Source organism: Myotis lucifugus, unplaced genomic scaffold (assembly GCF_000147115.1).
Source record: "Myotis lucifugus unplaced genomic scaffold, Myoluc2.0 scaffold_214, whole genome shotgun sequence".
Taxonomy (NCBI): Eukaryota; Metazoa; Chordata; class Mammalia; order Chiroptera; family Vespertilionidae; genus Myotis; species Myotis lucifugus.
In genome coordinates this window covers 1,797,157-1,816,375 of record NW_005871262.1, presented here as the reverse complement: position 1 = coordinate 1,816,375, position 19,219 = coordinate 1,797,157, and the positions used below count along the sequence as shown (strand labels likewise).

Below are 19,219 nucleotides of genomic sequence, written 5' to 3'. Positions count from 1 at the left end.
AGGTAAAGCAGCAGCCATTGCTTTGAGATGGTCAGTTCTTATTCATGTTTATTTATAACTTCATCCATGCAAGGTCAAGGTGCTCAATAGCAGCTTACCCCCTTCGTCCAGTGTGCAAGTATTCAGACGAAAGGATAGATCTCGGGCTTGCATCGGGGACCCAGGGCCTGGGTGGGAGGGGCTCCTTCAGGAGTTGAGAGCCCAAAACATTTCCATTGGAGGATTCAGTCCTGTATGTTCAGACTCTGAATCCAGGCACACAGCATCAGCAGAATTAGCTTAGGAGAGAATTCGAAGTATTTATTTTAACTGTGGGGCGGTCACTCTTCCATCCCAGTTACTCTGTAATGAGCCCGTGGCACTTCCATTCTGCTTGCCGGGAGATACTACTTCAGAAGTGCCAGCAGCTGTAGTATTGCTGAGAGGCAGTCAGTGACAGTGGAGAACGGGCACCTCGAACCTCTGGAGCCAGGGGATGACCCAGACTTCAGAGTAACAACTGAGGATCTGAAACAAAGAAGGGCACCTTAAGAATCGCGCTGCCTGCCACAGGCAGGGACCACCCGCCTCGCCGAGGCTGCCACTTGCAGCTCTGCAGTTTCCAGTGCTGCTGCCTGTGTGTGCATGAACGTGTGTGTGTACACATGTGTGTGTGCATGTGTGTGCACATGCTTGTGCGTTTTCCTTACTGAGGAGTTCTCTCCTTGCCCTGAGGGTCCTTGTGAAAAAATGTCAAACCTACAGACATTGAAAGAATAATTCAAGAACATGACTTTTGCCTATAGTTACAAATTCTTAACTGTTGCCGCATTTGGTTTCCCCCTGCTTGTGTATATACATTTCTGAATTATTGGAAAGGTCTTTTTTTGCTCTAACCTGCCCCCGAATGTGGACGCGCCTCTGAGGAGGGGGTATCCCCTCTATGTCTGCCATGTCTGTAGGATCCTGTTGGACACTGGGAGACCTGGATTCAAGAGTGAAATCTGGAACTGTGCGGGTAGAGAAAGGATGAAGGAGTGTTTCCCAGAGCCATGGCGAGGGGGTGGGGCTAGGAAAGCGGGGAGGGGTCTCAGGAGTGAGGCCCCTTTGTTTACCATCTTCAAGGTGTGGTTGGTCTGGAAGTCACAGTTGTCCAGATTGGGGTGCTCGGTTTTCTTGCAAGTAGTTCTGCCAATTTCCATGTCCAGCATGTATTTCAGGCCTTTCACGATCTAAAGAGAGCAGAGGGCAGGGCCTGGGTTACATTGTTCAACCCAGCAGGAGGGGGCTTTAGGACAGGTGGTGAGGGCGCCCTGATGGGACTGGTCCCTCCCTGCTCTCTGGAAAGGGAGTGAGTGGTGGAGAGGGAATGTGGAACATACTCGAACCGCCGTGGGAAGAAAGCCTGTGACTGGACCCAGACCCCTCCTGGTTCTCTCCTTTCTTCACTCCTCTCATTCCTGCTCAGGGCCTTAGCTCTTGGTTCCAGGGCGAAACGTGGGCTCTGTGTCCTGTCTTAGGACAGCTCCTTCCTCCCCAGGTCTCTCCGCTGGGCATCAGGAGGGTGGCAGAGGCGGGGTGCCGGGGGGCTGCCCCGGCCTCAGGGCCGTGGTGAAGTCCTGCCCCTGGCCCCTCTCCCGTGCCCTAGTCACCCACAATCACCTGCCCTGTGTGGCCTTTACATGGGGTGAGGGCAAGCAGTGTGTCTGCTGGCTCCTCACCCTTCCTGGCAACAGAGTGGGCATTTTCTTTTCAGTTACAGCCTTTCTTCACTTGGATGTGGCAGCAACCTGGTCTCGCCCCACCACGTACCAAGTGAAATCCAGTCCCCAACGTCACGGAGGGATAATGCACCCCTTCCCCCAAAGGCTCTGGGCACTTGGCTCTGGGCGTCTTGCACTTGCAGTGGTCCTGCAGGAGGCCTCACACAGTCTCCGGAGCTGTGTCCTTGGAGTGATGACACTCGGACTATTTCCATGGAAACCTTATTAAAAACCCTCCCCACACCAGACTGCCTTCTAGAAAATACTTCTCTAAGTATAAAAAGGCACTGCTCGCCCTGGCCAGCGTGGCTCGGTTGGGCGTGATCCCAGGCACCGAAAGGTTGCCGGTTCCATTCCCGGTCAGAGCACACGCCTGGGGTTGTGGGCTCGATTCCTGGTAGTGGGTGTACAGGAGGCAGCTGATTGATGTTTCACTCTTGCATTGATATTTCTCTCTTTCTCCCTCTTCCTTCCTCTCTCTCTGAAAATCAATTTTAAAAATCTTAAAAAAAATACACTGCTCTTAAAAAGTTTGCAATTGTCCAAAAGAATAAACACGGTTATAAAAATCACCTGTAATTCTGTGACCAAAGGTAACCAACCATTAATAGTTATGTACAAACTGGCAGTGTCTTTCCTCCTTCCCGTACCACCACACCCATGGGAATGTGTGGGTTTTGTCCAAAGCCAGCTTCCCACAGCCGGGAACTTCCTTTTGAGTGGCTGTACAGTATCCCTGGTTTCAGGAAAGGCAGAGACATGGGCAGCCACCTCGTCATTGTGGCTCATCACTATTCTGCATCCCTTATCCCAAGCTGACCCTGTATCCTCAGGACACAGATGAGCAAGACCTGGCTCTGCCCTGTAGAGTCCCCTCTAGGTGGGAGGTGGCTGAGCCATCCCGTGACAACTTCACAGGGTGTGACATTGAGGCAAGGCTGGTGGAGGGGGGGATTTGTGTGGGGGGGGAGGGGTGCATTTTGGGCAAAGCTCTTATGTGAAATAAGTCCCAGGTGGAGAACGTCAAAAGGTCCTATGGGGCTGTGGCTCTGGTGAGGGGGTGAGGCAGGGGTGGGGCCCTAGGCAGGGGCAACTGTGGCAGGTGGTGCAGTAGGCCCCTCCAAGGGGCAGCATCTTCATCAGTTTGGTTCCTGATGCCCAGCTTCTGGTTTCTCCCCACCCAAAGCCTTCAGCAGGCTCACGTCTAGTCCCCGTTCCACCCCAGCCCACCTCTGTGCTACTCCCAGTGGCTCCACCCTGAAGAAGTTGGTTTCCATAAGAGACGGTCCCGGACTTTTTGTTCAAGTCTGGTGACACTGGTGGCCTGGTTGTAGGCTCTCTGTGGCTGCCACTGCCAGCCTCCTGGCCTGTTTTGCGTTCTAGATGACCAGGGTGCTGGACGGTGGGCCCTTGTGGGGTAGGAGCTTCTGAAGCCTGGCCCCAGAGATGCTGGCCACCAGCGCCTAGACCCTCACCTGGACCAGGGCTCTGCTGACATGGGATTCCTTGAATAAGAAGATGTCATTCGTGCAGTTGTTGAACCTTTCAACGCTGTATCTGGCTGCTTTGAGGACTCCTGGGTTGTTGGTCTTGATTGTTTTGGGAAATCCTGGCTTCACACCTGAGTTAAAGGTCTGGGAACAAACATCTGAAAGAGAAACACAGAACCAGGCAAAAACATTGTTGTTAGTGGGGCCCTTGGTCCAGGGTCATGATTCACACCTTGGTGCTCAGTTCTTTGCTCCCAGTGTGGTCCCCAGCCTGTCTAGTTCGTCACTTATCTGCCCTCCCCTCACCGATCCCTCCTCCCCTCACCACCTACCCTCTGCTCTCCTGTCCACCCTCCCTGGCCCATCCAGCCCCTCCCCCCCCCCCAGTGCAATTCTTGTGAATCCCCATGGTTGCCCTGAGGACCAGGCGAGGGGGGTGTTACAATGATGGGTTAGATACAGTTCCTGTCCTGCCCACACAGCCCCCTTCAGAACCCAGGGTTATTTCCAATGCGTCTTAAAGAAACCCTGAACATGTCTGGAGGTGGTAGAGCCTCGGACAGGATGTAGCCTCAGTGTGTCAGGAGAAGTCGCTCCAGCTGTCCTTCAAGGCCAACATCTGGCCCCGACCCCTCAGCTTGTCTCCAGCAAGTGGACCACCGGGAAGTGCCCAAGGCTGGTCCCGCCTTCTCACTGACAAGGAGGCTGCTTCCTTCCTCCACCTCGGGGCTCTTGTTAGCATCTCCCCAGCTTCCAGGCCTCGCTCCTAGGGGCCCTGTTCCCCAGGCAGCACCATAGCACCTGGTGCTCCTCACCTGTGCTGCCTCTTTCTGCACTGTTTCGAGTACAAGTCTGAGGACAGGGCCAGGCCTGGGTGACTTCATCGCACATGGCTCCTTTATGGAGCTGGCAGTGGTGGAGGGACGGGGGGAGGCCTGGACTTCCTGTCCCGAGGAGGCCCATGTTTGGATAAAAGGTGGGGAGAGCAACCTGAGGGGCTTCCCCTACCACCACACCGCAGCCTCTGACAGCCAGGCAGAACCAGGGACCCCAGCACTCTCCTCGGCTCCCCACATCCTCCTCTCTCAGCCCCCACAGCAGCAGGCCCAGGCGGACCCGAGGCTCCTCCCTGAAGAATAACCTGACTTCACTCCTTGGTTCAGTCCCCACGGGCTGAGCCCTCTTCATCCCACATGTGCAGGGGGTGCAGAAGCTTATGTTCGCTGGAGCTCATGTTCCGCAAATAAACAGGCAAGAAAAACATCAGAGCAGCGAGTGAGGAGAGGCGGGAGCTGTGCAGGGATTTGTCCGCAGAGAGCAGGTCGGGCTGAGCCATTTACACGGATCCGGATGGAGGGCCTGAGCGTGGGCCACGGGGCCGAGGTGTTCCAGGGCTCGCTCCAAAGCGAGGAGGGCGCGGGGAGAAATGCTCAGAGGCCAGGCTGGCCCGGTGGGGGTGTGTGCTAATCCAGGTTATGAACATTGGCTTTTATTATAAAGAACATGGGAATGTAAAAAACCCACAGGCTGTGTGAATTGCAACGTGAACATGGCCTTTTCTGGTTGCTGGCTCCTGGTGAATTTGTCAATTTTACTACAGTGGTCATGTACTGCTTGTATATTGAAAAGTTAGAAGTTTTAGGGGAAAATCTAAATAAACCAGGAGGGAGGGAGTGTGGGAAGAAGCTTTTTAGGTCTGTGAACTGCTTCTCTTTACTAAGACTTTCCCCAGATGTTCCTGAAAAATTAGCAGGCCACACCACAGGCTGGCAATGGCCCAGGCAAACATTTTATTTCATTCGCTAAATTAAATGGTGTCAAGTTCAGCTTTTCGGTGGCCCAGCTGGTGTCAGGTGCTCTGTAGCCACACGTGGTGGTGACTGCCATCTGGGCCTGCAGGGCCTTGGGTCCTGCCGAGGTAGGTAGGTTTAGCATGTGGCAGGGGTGCCCAAGCAACAGGAAGTGGAGAGGGGGTGTGAGGGCAGCATCAGCACCAACCCCACAAGCTCCCGGCTTAGAGATTCTGCTGCCGTGAGCTCCCCCACTCGTTCCACACAGCGACCCTGAGATTCTGCTTTGCAATAGCCCAGCCTTCAAATGACATCCTCACAGAAGCTGAAGCCCTCACTTGAGGGGCTGAAGACTGAAGCATGAAAACTGTTTCTGTCCCTTGAGCTCCAGGAGCTGGGCTGCTCAGGCTGCGTCAGGCCCGGAGCCTTCATTTCCCGGCTCCCCACGTGGCTCCCACGCCCAGGCACACCGCCGATGCTAACAAGATGGGGAGGCTGCTCCTGGGGGCTGCGCTTACTGACTCACGGTTTTAACAAGAACTGTTTGGGGAAGGAGCTTGGTTTCTGCTCATCACTGAAGTCTACATAGCAGTTTCCAGTTACTACATGGCCTCCAGCCCCCCACTGTGGCCTGGGCCATTGCCAGCCTGTGGTGTGGCATACAGCCATTGCTTTTTCTGATTATAAGCTTACCTATTTTGGGTAGGAAATTTGAAAAATACAGAACAGTTTAACAAAAATATATCTCAAACTCTCCAAGGTAACCACTTTAACTGTTTTTAAAAAAATATATATTTTATTGATTTTTTTTACAGAGAGGAAGGGAGAGAGATAGAGAGTTAGAAACATCGATGAGAGAGAAACATCGATCAGCTGCCTCCTGCACGCCCCCCCACTGGGGGTGTGCCTGCAACCAAGTTACATGCTCTTGACCGGAATCGAACCTGGGACCCTTCAGTCCGCAGGCCGACGCTCTATCCACTGAGCCAAACCGGGTTTCGGCTAACTGTTTATTTTTTTTTTTTTTAAAAGAAAATGTATTACATTTAATTTTGCTTGAATTTAGCAGAATTAAAGCAATGAAGCGAAATCAGGTGAGGCTGAACCTCAGATGAATATGTAATGTTAGTTTCTAAGTGATTTTGGTAAAGTTACAAAAAAGTTATGAAAAATATTGAAGTTGCTTTATTTTTAGTTAGCTACATGTTTCCTAAAATGTCAGTTTCAAGTCATCACAGGGGGCCAAACGCACAATAAAAGCTCCTTTTTTAATTTTACAAAAAGTTGAAAAGTCACACCAGTTTTAGGATGACTCAAGAGAAATGAACAGGGAAGGGCTGATCATGAAAAGACCCTAAAGAGGCAACTCTCCTTCAGGGAAGAAAACAAACAGGTCCCTGGACCCCAACCCGGAGTCAGCCCCACCTGCCTGCCTGCTGTCCTCTGTGCTGTGGGGAGGAGGGGCGGGGAGCAGGGAAGCCTGCTCTGCAGCGGCTTGGGTGCCCATTCTACAGGCGAGGAAACTGAGGCCTCAGAGGAGTGCAGGGCACGCTTAGTTCTAGAGACCATGCTCTCCCTTTCCTCACTTGGCAGCTGCTATGGGCAATGCCAAGGTGACTCTGAGACTAGGGAGTCCACAGTACAAGAAGGGAGGCAGGATGCAGGCCCCGGGCTGGGCCCATCCAGGAAGGTGACTGTAACCTGCCGTGAAGGAGAGCGCTGAGCGAGGGAGCTAGGGGTGGGGAGACCAGTAGGAAATGACCTAGATGAGGAGGGGAGAGTGTGACATGGTGGCCGAGTGCAGCTTTCCAGGACCGCTAACAGGTTCATTTTCCCTAAATTCTGCAGGGCTGGGGCGGGGGGGGGGGTGTGAGCTGCTGGGGGCTCTGCATTTAGGTGAGCGCAGCTTAGTGCTTAGGCTCAGGGAGAAGCCAGCTGACCAGATGGTGCCGCCACCCTAGGGGGGTTAGGGTTAGGGTTAGGGTAACTGTCACTCCCCCTTCCCACGGAAAGACCCTGGGATCTGTCTCAGAAGTTGAGGGGAGGCTGTGGGGGCCTTGGGTACCAGGGTGGGGGTGAGGGGGCGAGAGAACCAGGTCTGGGATTGAGTTCCCATCTCTGTTCCACCCACTAGACAGAGGGACCTTCAAGCCCCTGGTTCCAAGGCCCGCATCTGTCAAATGAAGGATGTACTTGAGAGGATCGAAGCTGGGGTAGGGTGAGTGGGGTGGGACAGCCTGGGGCTGCCAGGACCGGAGAGACTCGGGAGCAGGGCTGGGGTGGGCGGCTGCAAGCACCCCAGGCTCAGTGAGTGTGCCTTCCGCGTCCATGCCAGTCAAGCCTTGCTAGGGACCAAGGGGCTGGGTTATTGGCCCATTTCATGGGTCAAGAGACTGACGCTTAGGGAGGCTCCAGGCTCCACAGTTACCAGGCTCAGGGAGTCTGCGTGTCCCGAGGCCTGCATGTGAGTGTGGACTCCAAACACTCTGCCTGGGGCTTGGTGGCAGAGAGCAGGTCTAAGGGACTGGCCGGGCTGGCTGAGCAGGGCTGGCTGAGCAGGGCTTCAGCAGGGAGGTGTAGGCACAGCCGTGGTGGGGAGGGGAGTGTATGGAGAGGGCTCTGTTTAGTAGGAAACACCAGCAGAGGGGGCAACTCTGATGATAGGGCGCTAAGAGTAGGCTAAGGATTCCCCATGCATCCTGGACCTGTCCCTGCTCTGTTAGGGGACGAAGCTGAGGCAAGCAGAAGGAACTTACATGTAGTCTGAATAACTGCATCCAGTACAGCTGAAAGGCAGGTACCACAGCCCTCCACAGGCCCCCTCACTAAGGTTTGAGGAGTGCGCTTCTCTGGTCTGAGCACGCCCTTCCTCCCCCTGGCTTGTCCCCTCCTATGGCACTAGGGGGGCACAGGAAGACAGTGGCACCCAATCAGGACAGGCGGGAAAGCGGGGGTGCGGGGCGGGGGGAGGGAGGGCTTCACTGTGTGAGCTAAGAATGAAGCTCTGGGAGCAGGAGGAGGCAGGGGAACCTTTCCCATAGCCCCTGAGACAGTGTCACCAGGAGGGGGGTGACCCCTCCACAGATTGAGAGGCGCTGGGGCTGGCCCCTTGTACTGGTCCTGCCTGAACACCCTCTACTTGGTGTCCTTGGCCAGGCTCCAGCCCCTCCTGAAGAACACGGAGGGCAGGAACCAGCCTCCACCTGGGCATTGCCCCTGCTCCCCAAGCCACGGCTGTGACTGGAGCAGGTCATCCCGGCCTCCAGCACCAGCTTCCTCGGTGGTTAAAGGAGGTGAGACAGGGGCCCTCTAGGTCTTCACCATCATCTATGGCAGTGGTTCTCAACCTCCCTAATGCCGCGACCCTTTAATACAGTTCCTCATGTTGTGGTGACCCCCAATCTTAAAATTGTTTTCGTTGCTACTTCATAACTGTAATTTTACTACTGTTATGAATCGTAATGTAAATATCTGATATGCAGGATGTATTTTCATTGTTACAAATTGAACATAATTAAAGCATAGTGATTAATCACAAAAACAATATGTAATTATACATGTGTTTTCCGATGGTCTTAGGCGACCCCTGTGAAAGGGTTGTTCGACCTCCAAAGGGGTCGCGACCCACAGGTTGAGAACCGCTGATCTATGACCTATGCTTCTGGTGCTGGGAAGGCATCTCCAACTCCGTGTGTGTGTGTGTGCGCGCGTGTGCATGTGTGTGTGTGTAGGCAGGGGCTCCCTGGCCATGTGAACTGGGGGCAAGTTGCCAACCCTAGCTGTGCCTCAGTTTCCAGGAGCAAAGGCTACCCCTCTCTTCCTCCCCTCTCCCCAGCACTGGCCAGGCAGGAAGGGTGACAGTGTCTGATCATCAGGTCCCTAGAGCCAAGTCACAGGGCAGCAGCCAGCAGGCAGGAACGGCTGGCCATCAGGTAGAAACTGCCTGCCCACACCCATTCCTCTGTCCCCATGGAGGGGCGTGGGGAGCCTTCCCTGGATCAGGGAGCAGCCGAGAACAGAAGTCTTCCCTCATCTCCAGGTGGCACTCAAACCCTATTCCCAAACCCCTGGGACCCCTGGAAGGCAGGAACCCCTGGGACCTCTGGAAGGCCGCTGCTGCCAGCCTTGGGGCCCCGGCCTCCCAGCCATACCTGCTAGGGCTGCCCAAACAGGACTGTGCTTCGGGGCCTGGGCGTGGGAGGAGGAGCTCATGGCACCTGGCTCCTACAGCAGTCTGGGCATTGTGTCCGAGGGAGGCAGAACCCAGGGGACACCCTCCACTTACCTGGGGACAGGTCCCCCGTGGTGGTTAAGACCAGGCTGCCCAAGGCAAGCAGCGCGCAGGCCGGCCGCATAGCTTCGGGGAAGGCAGTGCTGGCTGTGGGCCCCGGGGGCGGTGCTGGGGCGCATGTTGGGGGACCCTGCTAACTGCCCCGCCCAGAGGGGGCTGCCTGCCTTGTTACTGGCAGGGGTGGTAGTTTCTTGCTAAATCATTTGACCAGAAGCTGTTCATCTCCACTTCTATCGGCTACACTGTCAACCACTTCCTTTATTCAAGTTTCCAAAGCGTGATGATTCTTTTTTTTCTGCAAGGGGAGGGGGAAGAGAATGAGACCTGCGAACAAGCCACCTCTGTCTTCTACCCTAGAAACACCCAGAAGAGACATTGCATTAAAAAAAAATTAGGGATTTTCAGAAGCAGAATCACGTAGACTTCCTTCTGCAAACCAACTTCTCAGGTCCCCTTTCTGAGGTCTGAGTGGCCCCTGCAGACTGCCCGCCTGCTGGCTGAGTGGACACCCCCTGCCCGGAAGTGGGCAGGCCTGCGTGCGGGAAGCAGCTGCTGAGTGCAGTCTCAGAGGATGGATGTGGTCGGGCACAGGCTGCCTCTGGTGATTTCTGCCCTGGAAGCGGGAGAGGAGCAGTGTGCGCTGACGGATGGATCGCGGCCTGGCTTTGGCTCAGAGCTGGTGAAGGAGGAGAAAGAACAGTGTGGCCCACAGGTTCTAGCCCCGGCAGAGTGCCCGTTTACCTGCCAGCTCGGCAACTAGGACTGAGGCTCTGGAGCCAACTGGCCCGAGTTTGTTTAAATCCAGCTCTGAATGTTAAACCCAGGTGGCCTTAGGTGTGGGGCAGCTCTATGCTGCAGTTCCCTCTGAGAGGGTTGTGGTGAGGATGCAGGACTTTCTCAATGCTAATGCTCAGGCCTGGATGGAGCCAGTTGTATGGGCGGTTCCTGGGCAATGCAGGAGATGCCCGAGCCTCCGTGCTCCCAGTGCCACTTGGACAGTGCGTGTAACACATCCCCAGGGAACGGGTGGTTCGACGGGCAGACTCTCTGAACCAGAACTTGCATGTTAACACCATCCAGGGGAAGCTCTGCTCCCGATGGGTCCAGATGGGTTCTATTGGATTCTGGGTTTGTGTGAATCGGGCAAGCCATCTAACTTGTTGGAGTCCCCAGGTTCCTGGCTGCCCCGAGGACTGTTATCAGCAAAGCGTGATTAGCACAGTACGTGGTGTGCGGTGACATTTGGTAAACCGTGGGGGCTGAGGCAGCCGGTGTGCTCTGCTGGGGCCGGCTCTGCCCGGTGCTGACCTCTCACCCTCTGGCTGTCAGCAGCTGTGGTGAGGACTCCAGGGTGGTGTCTCCTTGCCAAGCTCTGTGCCCTGATCACATGTGCCATGTCTGGGATGCGTTCCCGGCCGGTGGACTGGGCTGGAGGAAAGTGCAACACAACTCGGTGTTTGCCCAACGTGGGTGGCAGTTTGGCCTGAGTGCTCGCTGTTGGTGCTGTGGGCTGTTTCTGCTTTCAGAAGCATTGGGCAAGGCTCAGGGCGGTTTGGGACTTTCCTCGGCCACTGAGCCACTGTCTTCCCGGCTTTGGCCCTTTGGTCTGTGAGTGTGGGGAACAGTCCTCCACGTCCCTAGCCCTGCCCCTCTCAAGCTTGTGGGGAAACAACGGTACAGGGAGGCCCTCATTCCGTCACAAAATGCGTGGCAGGAAGGAGCTGATGTCACACCGGCATGGTTAGAGGGTCCTCCAGGGAAAGTGTGCGTGTGTGTGTGTGTGTGTGTGTGTGTGGAGAGTGTCATATATGTAGATGTGTGTGTCTGTGTGTATGTCTGTGTGTCCAGGAGTCTATCTTTGTTTCAGTCTTGATATGGTTTGAAAGTGAATGTGTGTGTTTTCCTGAGTGTGTAAAAATGAGTGTGTATGTGCTTATGTGCATGAGTGTGTAGTTGTGTAAGCATGTTGTAATGGTTACTTCTTTTTTTTTAAAATATATTTTATTGATTTTTTACAGAGAGGAAGGGAGAGAGATAGAGAGTTAGAAACATCGATGAGAGAGAAACATCGATCAGCTACCTCCTGCACACCCCCCACTGGGGATGTGCCCGCAACCAAGGTACATGCCCTTGACCGGAATCGAACCTGGGACCCTTCAGTCCGCAGGCTGACGCTCTATCCACCGAGCCAAACCGGCTAGGGCTGTAATGGTTAATTCTATATGTCAGCTTGACTGGGCCACGAGGTGCTCAGATGTTTGGTTAAACGTGATTCTGGGTGTGTCTGCGAGCATGTTCCTGGAGGAGACTGACATTTGAATCTGTGCGCTGAGCAAAGTGATTGCCCTCCCATTGTGGGTGGGATTCACCCAATCAGCTGAGTAGAATTAAAGGCCACACAAGAAATAATTCTCTGTCTGATGTCTTCAAGCCAGGACATCCGTCTTCTGCTTTCAGACTCAGACTCAGATTGGAACTGACACCGGATTGGAATGGGCTCCACTTCGCAGGCCTTGGGACTCAAGCTGGAGCTATGCTATTGGCTTTCCTGGTCAGACCGTTTAGCCTCCACAGTTGTGGGAGGCAGTTCCTTATAGTAAATCTCTTTACACACCCACGCATACCCAATTGGTTCTGTTTCTCTGAGAATCCTGACTGATACATTTGTGCACATGTATCTCTGCCTATATGGATGTCTACGTATGTAAGTGTATATTGTTTGTGTATCTGTGTCTCTTTGCTTGCATGTTGTATGTTCATGTGTCTGTGTATTCCTGTGAATCTGGTTGAAAAGCATTACATTTGTGCCTCTGCATGTGAGCATGTGTGTGCACACATGTACAGGTGTGTGATTGTGTGTATGTATGCTATATGCACTATTTCTATTCTATCCAAGGCATGCCAGAAGTGCTGCAGAAGTGATGGGCTCAGTACTGAGTCTCATTCATTCATTCATTCCTCATCTATCCTTTAACCCCTTCCTACTGGAAGTGTGGTCCCTGGACCAGTGGAGCCAGCATTTCTTGGGAACTTGATGAAAATGCAGATTCTCAGGCCTCACCACATCTTATGAATCAGACTCTCTGTGAGTGGGGCCCAGGAATCTGTTCACAAGCTCTCCAGGAGGATTTTTGGCCTCTAAGGTTTAGGAGGCACTGATTGAACCCCTTTTATTGCCCCTGCTGTCCTCCTTTCTTGTGGATATGCATAATGTCCCCCTGACCTCCATGCTGTGCCCACTGCTGGCTTTGGCCAGTTTTCGTCCTACCATGTGGAGAACATGGCTTTGCCCACTAACTGGTCATACAGCAGGGCTCCTACAGGAGATTCCTAGTCCCAAGGGGTGTGAATGGATGCGGAAGGGACACAAGGTGGGTGAGGGAAGCCTGTGGCTGAGTGAAGTCAAGGAGCGGGCATGCTCTTCTTCCCCAGGGGATGTGAGCACATCCCAGACCCATCCCTTTGCTGGTTGGGAAACCATAGACTGTGGTTTTGCCAGAACTTCCAGAGCCAGGACTTCTAAGGACCGACCCACGCAGCTGGGAGCCTCCTGTCTCTGGCTGGGTGAGCAGGAAGTGCTGTCTGTCTAATTTGAGCCGTTAACAGAATTATAGACCTTGGTGGTGAGAGGGGGTTTGGGTCCCCTCTTCCCCAGGCTGGGTCGCCTGGGAGCTCTTCCTTGTCTCCTCTGGGGGTGAAAAGGAGGCAGGTGCAGTTTAGGTGGCAGGGATCCTGGGCACCTCCTCTCTTTGAGTCTCCTCTGACGCTTCTCCTTCCTACCATCTCATTTTTTTTTTAGCTCATGGGACATAGCTGGAGGCTACACAGTTGATTCAACAAGTTAAATTTCACTTCAGAGGGCACATCTCGGCATAGACACGTTGCTGTGTGAACTTCCAGGCCGGCCCTGCTCTCAGGGTACTTGTCTTGTTGCTTCCATCATGGATCTCTTTTGCAATTTGAAAGGAAAACCCAATGACGTGTATAGTTATTGGATGAGTTATCAATTGCTGCATAACAAACGACCACAAATTTAGCAGCTTAAACAGCACACATCTATTAGCTCACAATAACTGTTGGTCAAGGTCTGGGCATAGCTGAGCTGGGTTCTTTGCTTCAGGCCTCACCACACTGCAATCCAGGTGCATTTGAGGGCTAAACTGGGAAATGATCCCTTTTCACGTTCAAGTGTCTGTTGAAAGCCACCAGTGTGGTCATGTGCGTCCTTAAAGCCAGCAAAAGGACAGTGCCACAGGCCTGCATATAAAGGGGCAGGCATTATAAGGGTAACCAACACTAATACAAACACACATTAACTCTCTCCACTGAAGATGCCTGCAAAAAATAACCCATGAGGTGGCAGTGAGCACCTTTAGATGCACCTTCTCGCTAGAAGGAGCCAAGGCTACTTGGAGAAACAGTGGTTCCAGGCCAGGGCAGGAAATGTACAAGGTGAGCCTGGAACACCTGGTCTACCCAGAGATCAGGGAAGCCATTGAAGATCATCAAGGTCATGTCAAAAGAACTCTCAACAAACAACAAGTGTTCCTGAGGATGTGGAGAAAAGGTAACCCTCATGCACTGTTTGTGAGAATGCAGATTGGTGCAGTCATTATGGAAAACGTTATGGACAACCCTAAAAAAATTAAAAAAGACCCAGCAAATTCACTTCTGGGTATGTATCCGAAGAACCCAAAACACTAATTCAAAAAAACACATGCACCTCAAGTACATCTCAATCATCTCAAAATTGTAGTTAAAAACTTACCATATACAAGGAAATAGCAGCAGAGAATCACTAATCTTAAACCAACCAACCAAAAAACAAAAACAAAAAACAAACCCAGCCCTTGAAATAAAAAATGAAAAAAGTGCCATTGCGGCATTATTTACAGTAGTCAAGATATGGAAGCAACCCAAGTGCCCGTCAATAGACAAGTGGATAAAGAAAACTGTGGTCCATATATACAATGAAATGTTACTCGGCAATAAAAAGAATGAAATCTTACCATCTGTGACAGCATGGATGGACCTAGAGCAGTGATGGCGAACCTTTTGAGCTCGGCATGTCAGCATTTTGAAAAACCCTAACTTAACTCCGGTGCTGTGTCACATATAGAAATTTTTTGATATTTGCAACCATGGTAAAACAAAGATTTATATTTTTGATATTTATGTTATATATTTAAATGCCATTTAACAAAGAAAAATCAACCAAAAAAATGAGTTCGCGTGTCACCTCTGACACGCGTGTCATAGGTTCGCCATCACTGACCTAGAGGGTAAAAGAACACGGAAGTCAACTTGAAGAGGCTCCCACTGGCCCAAAGGGACAACTTAGCACCAGTAAGAATACAACAGGAGGTTGAAACACACCAACTAGTCATACATGGTGAGTTTATAGTGATACAATGATTATAGTGATGATGATACTTCCTCCCCATCCTCTGAGGGCCATGGCAATGGTGGGGCCCTTCTCCCAGCTACTGGTCCCTGCTTCACAACCCTGCTGCAGAAAGTGCCCTTCCTACCACACAAAGCCCAGGAAGGAGAGCCAGTGGCAAGACGCTTCTGTGTAGTGGGAGCTGCAGCCCTCCCTCACCTGCAGAACATCATGTTCCTGAAAAGCCGTAGGATGGATCTCCTGGTTCAGCTGTGGACACTGGGTGGGTCATTGGGCTTCTCCAGATTCAGTGTCCTTGTCTGTTACAAAACAAGAAAAAAAATGAAAGAAAAAGAGAGGTGCTTACCTCTTAAACGTCTTTTGTGGTTTAGGTGATGTGGAGAACAGAGTTATGACCCTGATTGCCCAATGACATGCTCATAGCTGGAGTCGTGCTTCCCAAACTCTCAGACACCAGGTGCCAGTGCACCAACAAATTTCCTTGCACAGATATGCACAAGGTATGTGGGACTTCTCAGAGCCTTTAGAAAGCAGGTCTAGTGTGCAAATGCCCAGATTAATAGCAATGGCAACATGGAGCCACCTCTGCCCAGAGGGTCTCTGACCTCCTGATGGGGCTCGGGATTGAGGGTTCTAGTGAGGGAACGGCAGGGCTGAGGAGTGAAGGGCAAGGCCCTGCAGGGCGCTGAGGAGTGACCTGCTGCAGCCTGCCCTGGGGTTTTGAGTTCAGCGAGAAGGCATTCCATTAGAGGGTTCCTGGCCAGACTGGGATCGGGTGAGAGGGACTCATGAGCTCTGGACAACCTGCAGATGCCAGGATGGCAATGGGGGTCCCTGCTGGTGGCCTGAGCTGCTGGGAGAAGCAGAGGTAGTGGCACTGACATACCACCCGGAACGACCGAGAGCAAAAGTCACAAAGCTTTGCACGACTGAGCTTCGGAAGGAGTCTCAGGGACTTAAAGCGATGTGTAGAAGAAGCAAAAACCCGTGGTCCAGGAGAGGATTATCTGACGAGCTTCTGAGACCTTTATGGTTTGTCTGTATTTTATTTTTTAAAGTCAACGGTAGTTATCTGAGTGGTGAGGCTAGAAGACCTTTTTTTGTCTTTATATTTCTCTGTGAAGAATAAAGTTCACACATTTCTCCAGAGCAGTAGCACATGTGAGGAGAATGTTGTCTACTTGGTGGCGCTGTGATCTAAGAAATGAGCATCGCCTTGCCTGAGAACTGGTGTCTCCCAACTTGTTCCTTAGGACTCTGGGACTTCCTCCTTAGGTGCCTGCCATAGCGCTCCCCCCCCCCCCCCACACACACCCACACACCCACACACACGCCCTGTTCTTGAACCTGCTCCAGCTTCAGGCCTCCTCCATAACAGCAGTGGGATTTCAGCAGTCTTTGGCCTCTTTCTGCAGGCTGGGAAATGTACTGCTTTTGCAAATTAAGTCATTAAAGAAAGAGTAAATTTGCATTAATTGTTGATGGCTTATTAGTATCTCTGAGGAGGGCCAAGCTGGGACAAGTGTGAATTTCATGAATTTCCCCAAGCTTTTGTGGTTTGGCTTGAACTCAGAGGCCCTCCGAGTAAACTCGTGTACAAGCTTTAATTAACGTTTGCCAGTGTCGGTGTGTTTTATTGCCTTTCGAAGCCCGCAGCCTTCCTCCTGACTCATTTACTCAGAGGCTCTCGGCTGTGATGAAGGCAGGGGCTCGGTGCCCACACGGAGCGGGTTCCTCTCCATCAGAGAGGATAACGGAGGGCTGCTCTACAAGGAAGCCAGTCAGCCTGTTTCCCACTGTCATTTTCACCCTGGGTTCCTGAGGGAAGATAGTAACCTATGGGAGGTGTCTAGGGAGATCCGTGAGCCTCTTCACTCATCATCAGATTTGCCATTTCTTTCTAACATTTCTCGGTGAGTGTCTATCCTTTTTTTTTCTTTTTTTTCTTTTTGAGTTCCAGGCAGTCCTTCCTCCAGTGGCCCTCCTCCTTGCAACAGGTGCATTGATTGATGCCTAGTGGGTCTTCCCCTTTTTGCAGGTCCCACCTCTCCTTCTGGCCTCCCCACACTTTTTAAGGAAACGGTGGCCTGCTTTAATTTCCTTGCTTCCTGGGCATGGTAAACTTTAAAGGCTATATCCATCAGCTGGGAGGTACTCATTGCCAATGCCCTGTCCAAATGCTGAAGCTTCCCTCTGGGGTGCTCTGCCCAAGGAAAGTCAGGTTTACCATCTGGAAATTTTCTCGTGCCTGTGGGTCAGCATCAGTATGCCTTCAATAGGCCCAATAGACCCTTTCTAAGAGTTCAGAAGGATCTGCATTTGGTTTCTGCTGAATGGCTTGTACCACATTCGGGCTCCTTTCCTTAGGCACCCAAGTCCCTCCGATATGCACCCTCTGCAATGCTCCAGGAAGCCCAGGTCCGGATGGTGAGTGGCAAAATGGAGGTGATAAGATCTGCCCTTCTCTGGAAATCCTCCCTATATGAGGGGTTGGAATTCTTTCAATTCAGTAAATCTGAAGTGGAAAATGGAATATGGGCCCGATAGTAGCCAGCAGGCTGGTCTTCCAGGTTTATTCACCTGTAGGGCATCGCCTCCAAGGGATTTGCCCTACTCTGGGTAGGGATGCTCCCTGACCAAATTGGGTGCCCTGTAGGGTCTTCAATGGGGAGAACATTCCTTCCTCATACAGGGGTGGGGCTGTCCCCCTTTAGGCCCTACTTCAGGGGTACCTAGCAGCAGGGGTGTTGGCAAGGGAATTTTTCCTGCTGCTAATTCTGGCTTCCCTGTTTCAGGGCATTAAAGCAACTCATCTCCTCGTTTTCCTTTTCTTCCTGTGTCTTATTATCAGGAAGAGGTTTTGAAGCAAATTTGCTTGTTTGCATCATTAATTTATCCCCCCACCCTTGCCAAATCCTTATTATGTAAAGACATAAATGTCTAGACATAAGGGATTTTTGTCCCATTTCCCTGGAAAAACAATTCCAGTTTAGTAATTTGAATAGTGTAGTAATTTGAGGAACCATTCAAGGGCCATTTTCCCTCATAGTCTAAAGTATACATAGGCCAAGCAATATTGTAATAGAAAACCAATTCCTATGGCTGTACATGGACCAATCTGCTAAAATTTGGCCAAGTGGACTCCCTTTAAGAGTGGAAACATAATAACACCTGATGTCATGAAAGTACAAATCCAAAACCATAACTACAGCAATACCCCAGGCAAAATGGGAACATATAGACAAAACTTGGATCCATAATTCCATTATTCCAAACAGATGCTCACAGGCAAATCCTAGCATCTTATATCCTGCCAACTAATACCCAAGTGGCACAAAGCCCAAATTGTGATGTGTCTTGGTGTGGGTCTCTTTGGATTCATCTCGATTGGGGCTCTCTGTGCTTCCTGAACTTGTGTGACATTTTCCTTCACCAGGTTAGGGAAAATTTCAGCCATTATCTCTTCAAACAGGCTCTCTATACCTTGCTCACTCTCTTCTCCTTATGAAGTGATGTTGTTATGCTTGATATTGTCCTAGAGCTCCCTTAGACTTTCCTCATTTCTAAAAAATTTCTTTTCTTTTTGATGTTCTGCTTGGGTGCTTACTTTGATCTTGTCCTCCAAGTCACTGATTTTATCCTCTGCTTCATCTAACCTGCTTTTGATTACTTCTAGTATATTTCTCATTTCAGATATTGTATTCTTCATTTCTGACTGTTTCTTTTTTATGGTTTCTATGTCATTTAAAAATATTTTTTATTGATTTCAGAAAGGAAGGGAGAAGGAGAGAGAGAGATAGAAACATCAATGATGAGAGAGAATCATTGATTGGCTGCCTCCTGCACAACCCCCTACTGGGGATTGAGCCCGAAATCCAAGCATGTGCCCTGAATGGGAATCCAACCGTAACCTTCCTCTAAGAAAAAAAAAAAGAATCATCCTAGACCCCGACTTCAGTTGACACAGATCGCCCAACTGCAGGAATTTGGCTGGCATTGACCAGTTCTGGAATTCTGACACTGCCTGCATGTCCCTCCTTCTGATCTTTGTTCTGTTTCCCCTCTCCCTCCCTATAGAAAACCCTTCCTGCACTGATATGCTAAGCACTTGAATAAACCCCTTTCCTTTTCCACCAGCATCTGTCTCATGAGTTTGGGTTTCGTGCTGGCAGGCAGTTGAACCTTGGTTTGGTTATAGTCAGGGCACAAGTCAGTGCACTCCCCAGACTGGTGCTGTAACAATAGGAGTGCTCAACACTGGGAAGTTGATGTTGTTATGGTAAGAAGGTGGCATCTTACCTTCTCTGTTGCTCTGGAGCAGGGGAATTTTTCAGCCAAGATATCCCCCTGGCTTCTCAGCTATCACATGGGGGGGGGGGGAGGGGTGCACCCATTTCCAGGTTTTTGCTATTCTCACCAGTCTCTATGTGGCTTCTTCTGTAAATCATTGGTTATAATATTTCAGTTCAGCTAGTCTTCAGTTGGTTATGCAGGTTGTTTGC

At 51.4% G+C, this 19,219-nt stretch overlaps 1 protein-coding gene across 1 annotated transcript; it reads right to left on the bottom strand.

The window, feature by feature from the left end:
- Positions 1–45: 45 nt before the first annotated feature.
- CST7 (cystatin F) lies at positions 46–9,517 on the bottom strand. Its single transcript, XM_006097941.3, has 4 exons — positions 9,308–9,517; positions 3,218–3,390; positions 1,095–1,211; positions 46–507 (listed from the first exon to the last, which is right to left on the bottom strand). The coding sequence occupies exons 1-4, from the start codon at positions 9,375–9,377 to the stop codon at positions 430–432; spliced, it is 438 nt and encodes a 145-aa protein (XP_006098003.1). The 5' UTR covers positions 9,378–9,517; the 3' UTR covers positions 46–429.
- Between the last annotated feature and the right edge of the window lie 9,702 nt (positions 9,518–19,219).

Coding starts and splice junctions, on each gene's coding strand:
- CST7 (XM_006097941.3), bottom strand. CDS start 9,377: ATGCGGCCGGCCTGCGCGCTGCTTGCCTTGGGCAGCCTGGTCTTAACC. Junction 3,391..9,307: donor CACGGGGGACCTGTCCCCAG/GTAAGTGGAGGG, acceptor TTTCTCTTTCAG/ATGTTTGTTCCCAGACCTTT. Junction 508..1,094: donor CCAACCACACCTTGAAGATG/GTAAACAAAGGG, acceptor TCTTTGTTTCAG/ATCCTCAGTTGTTACTCTGA.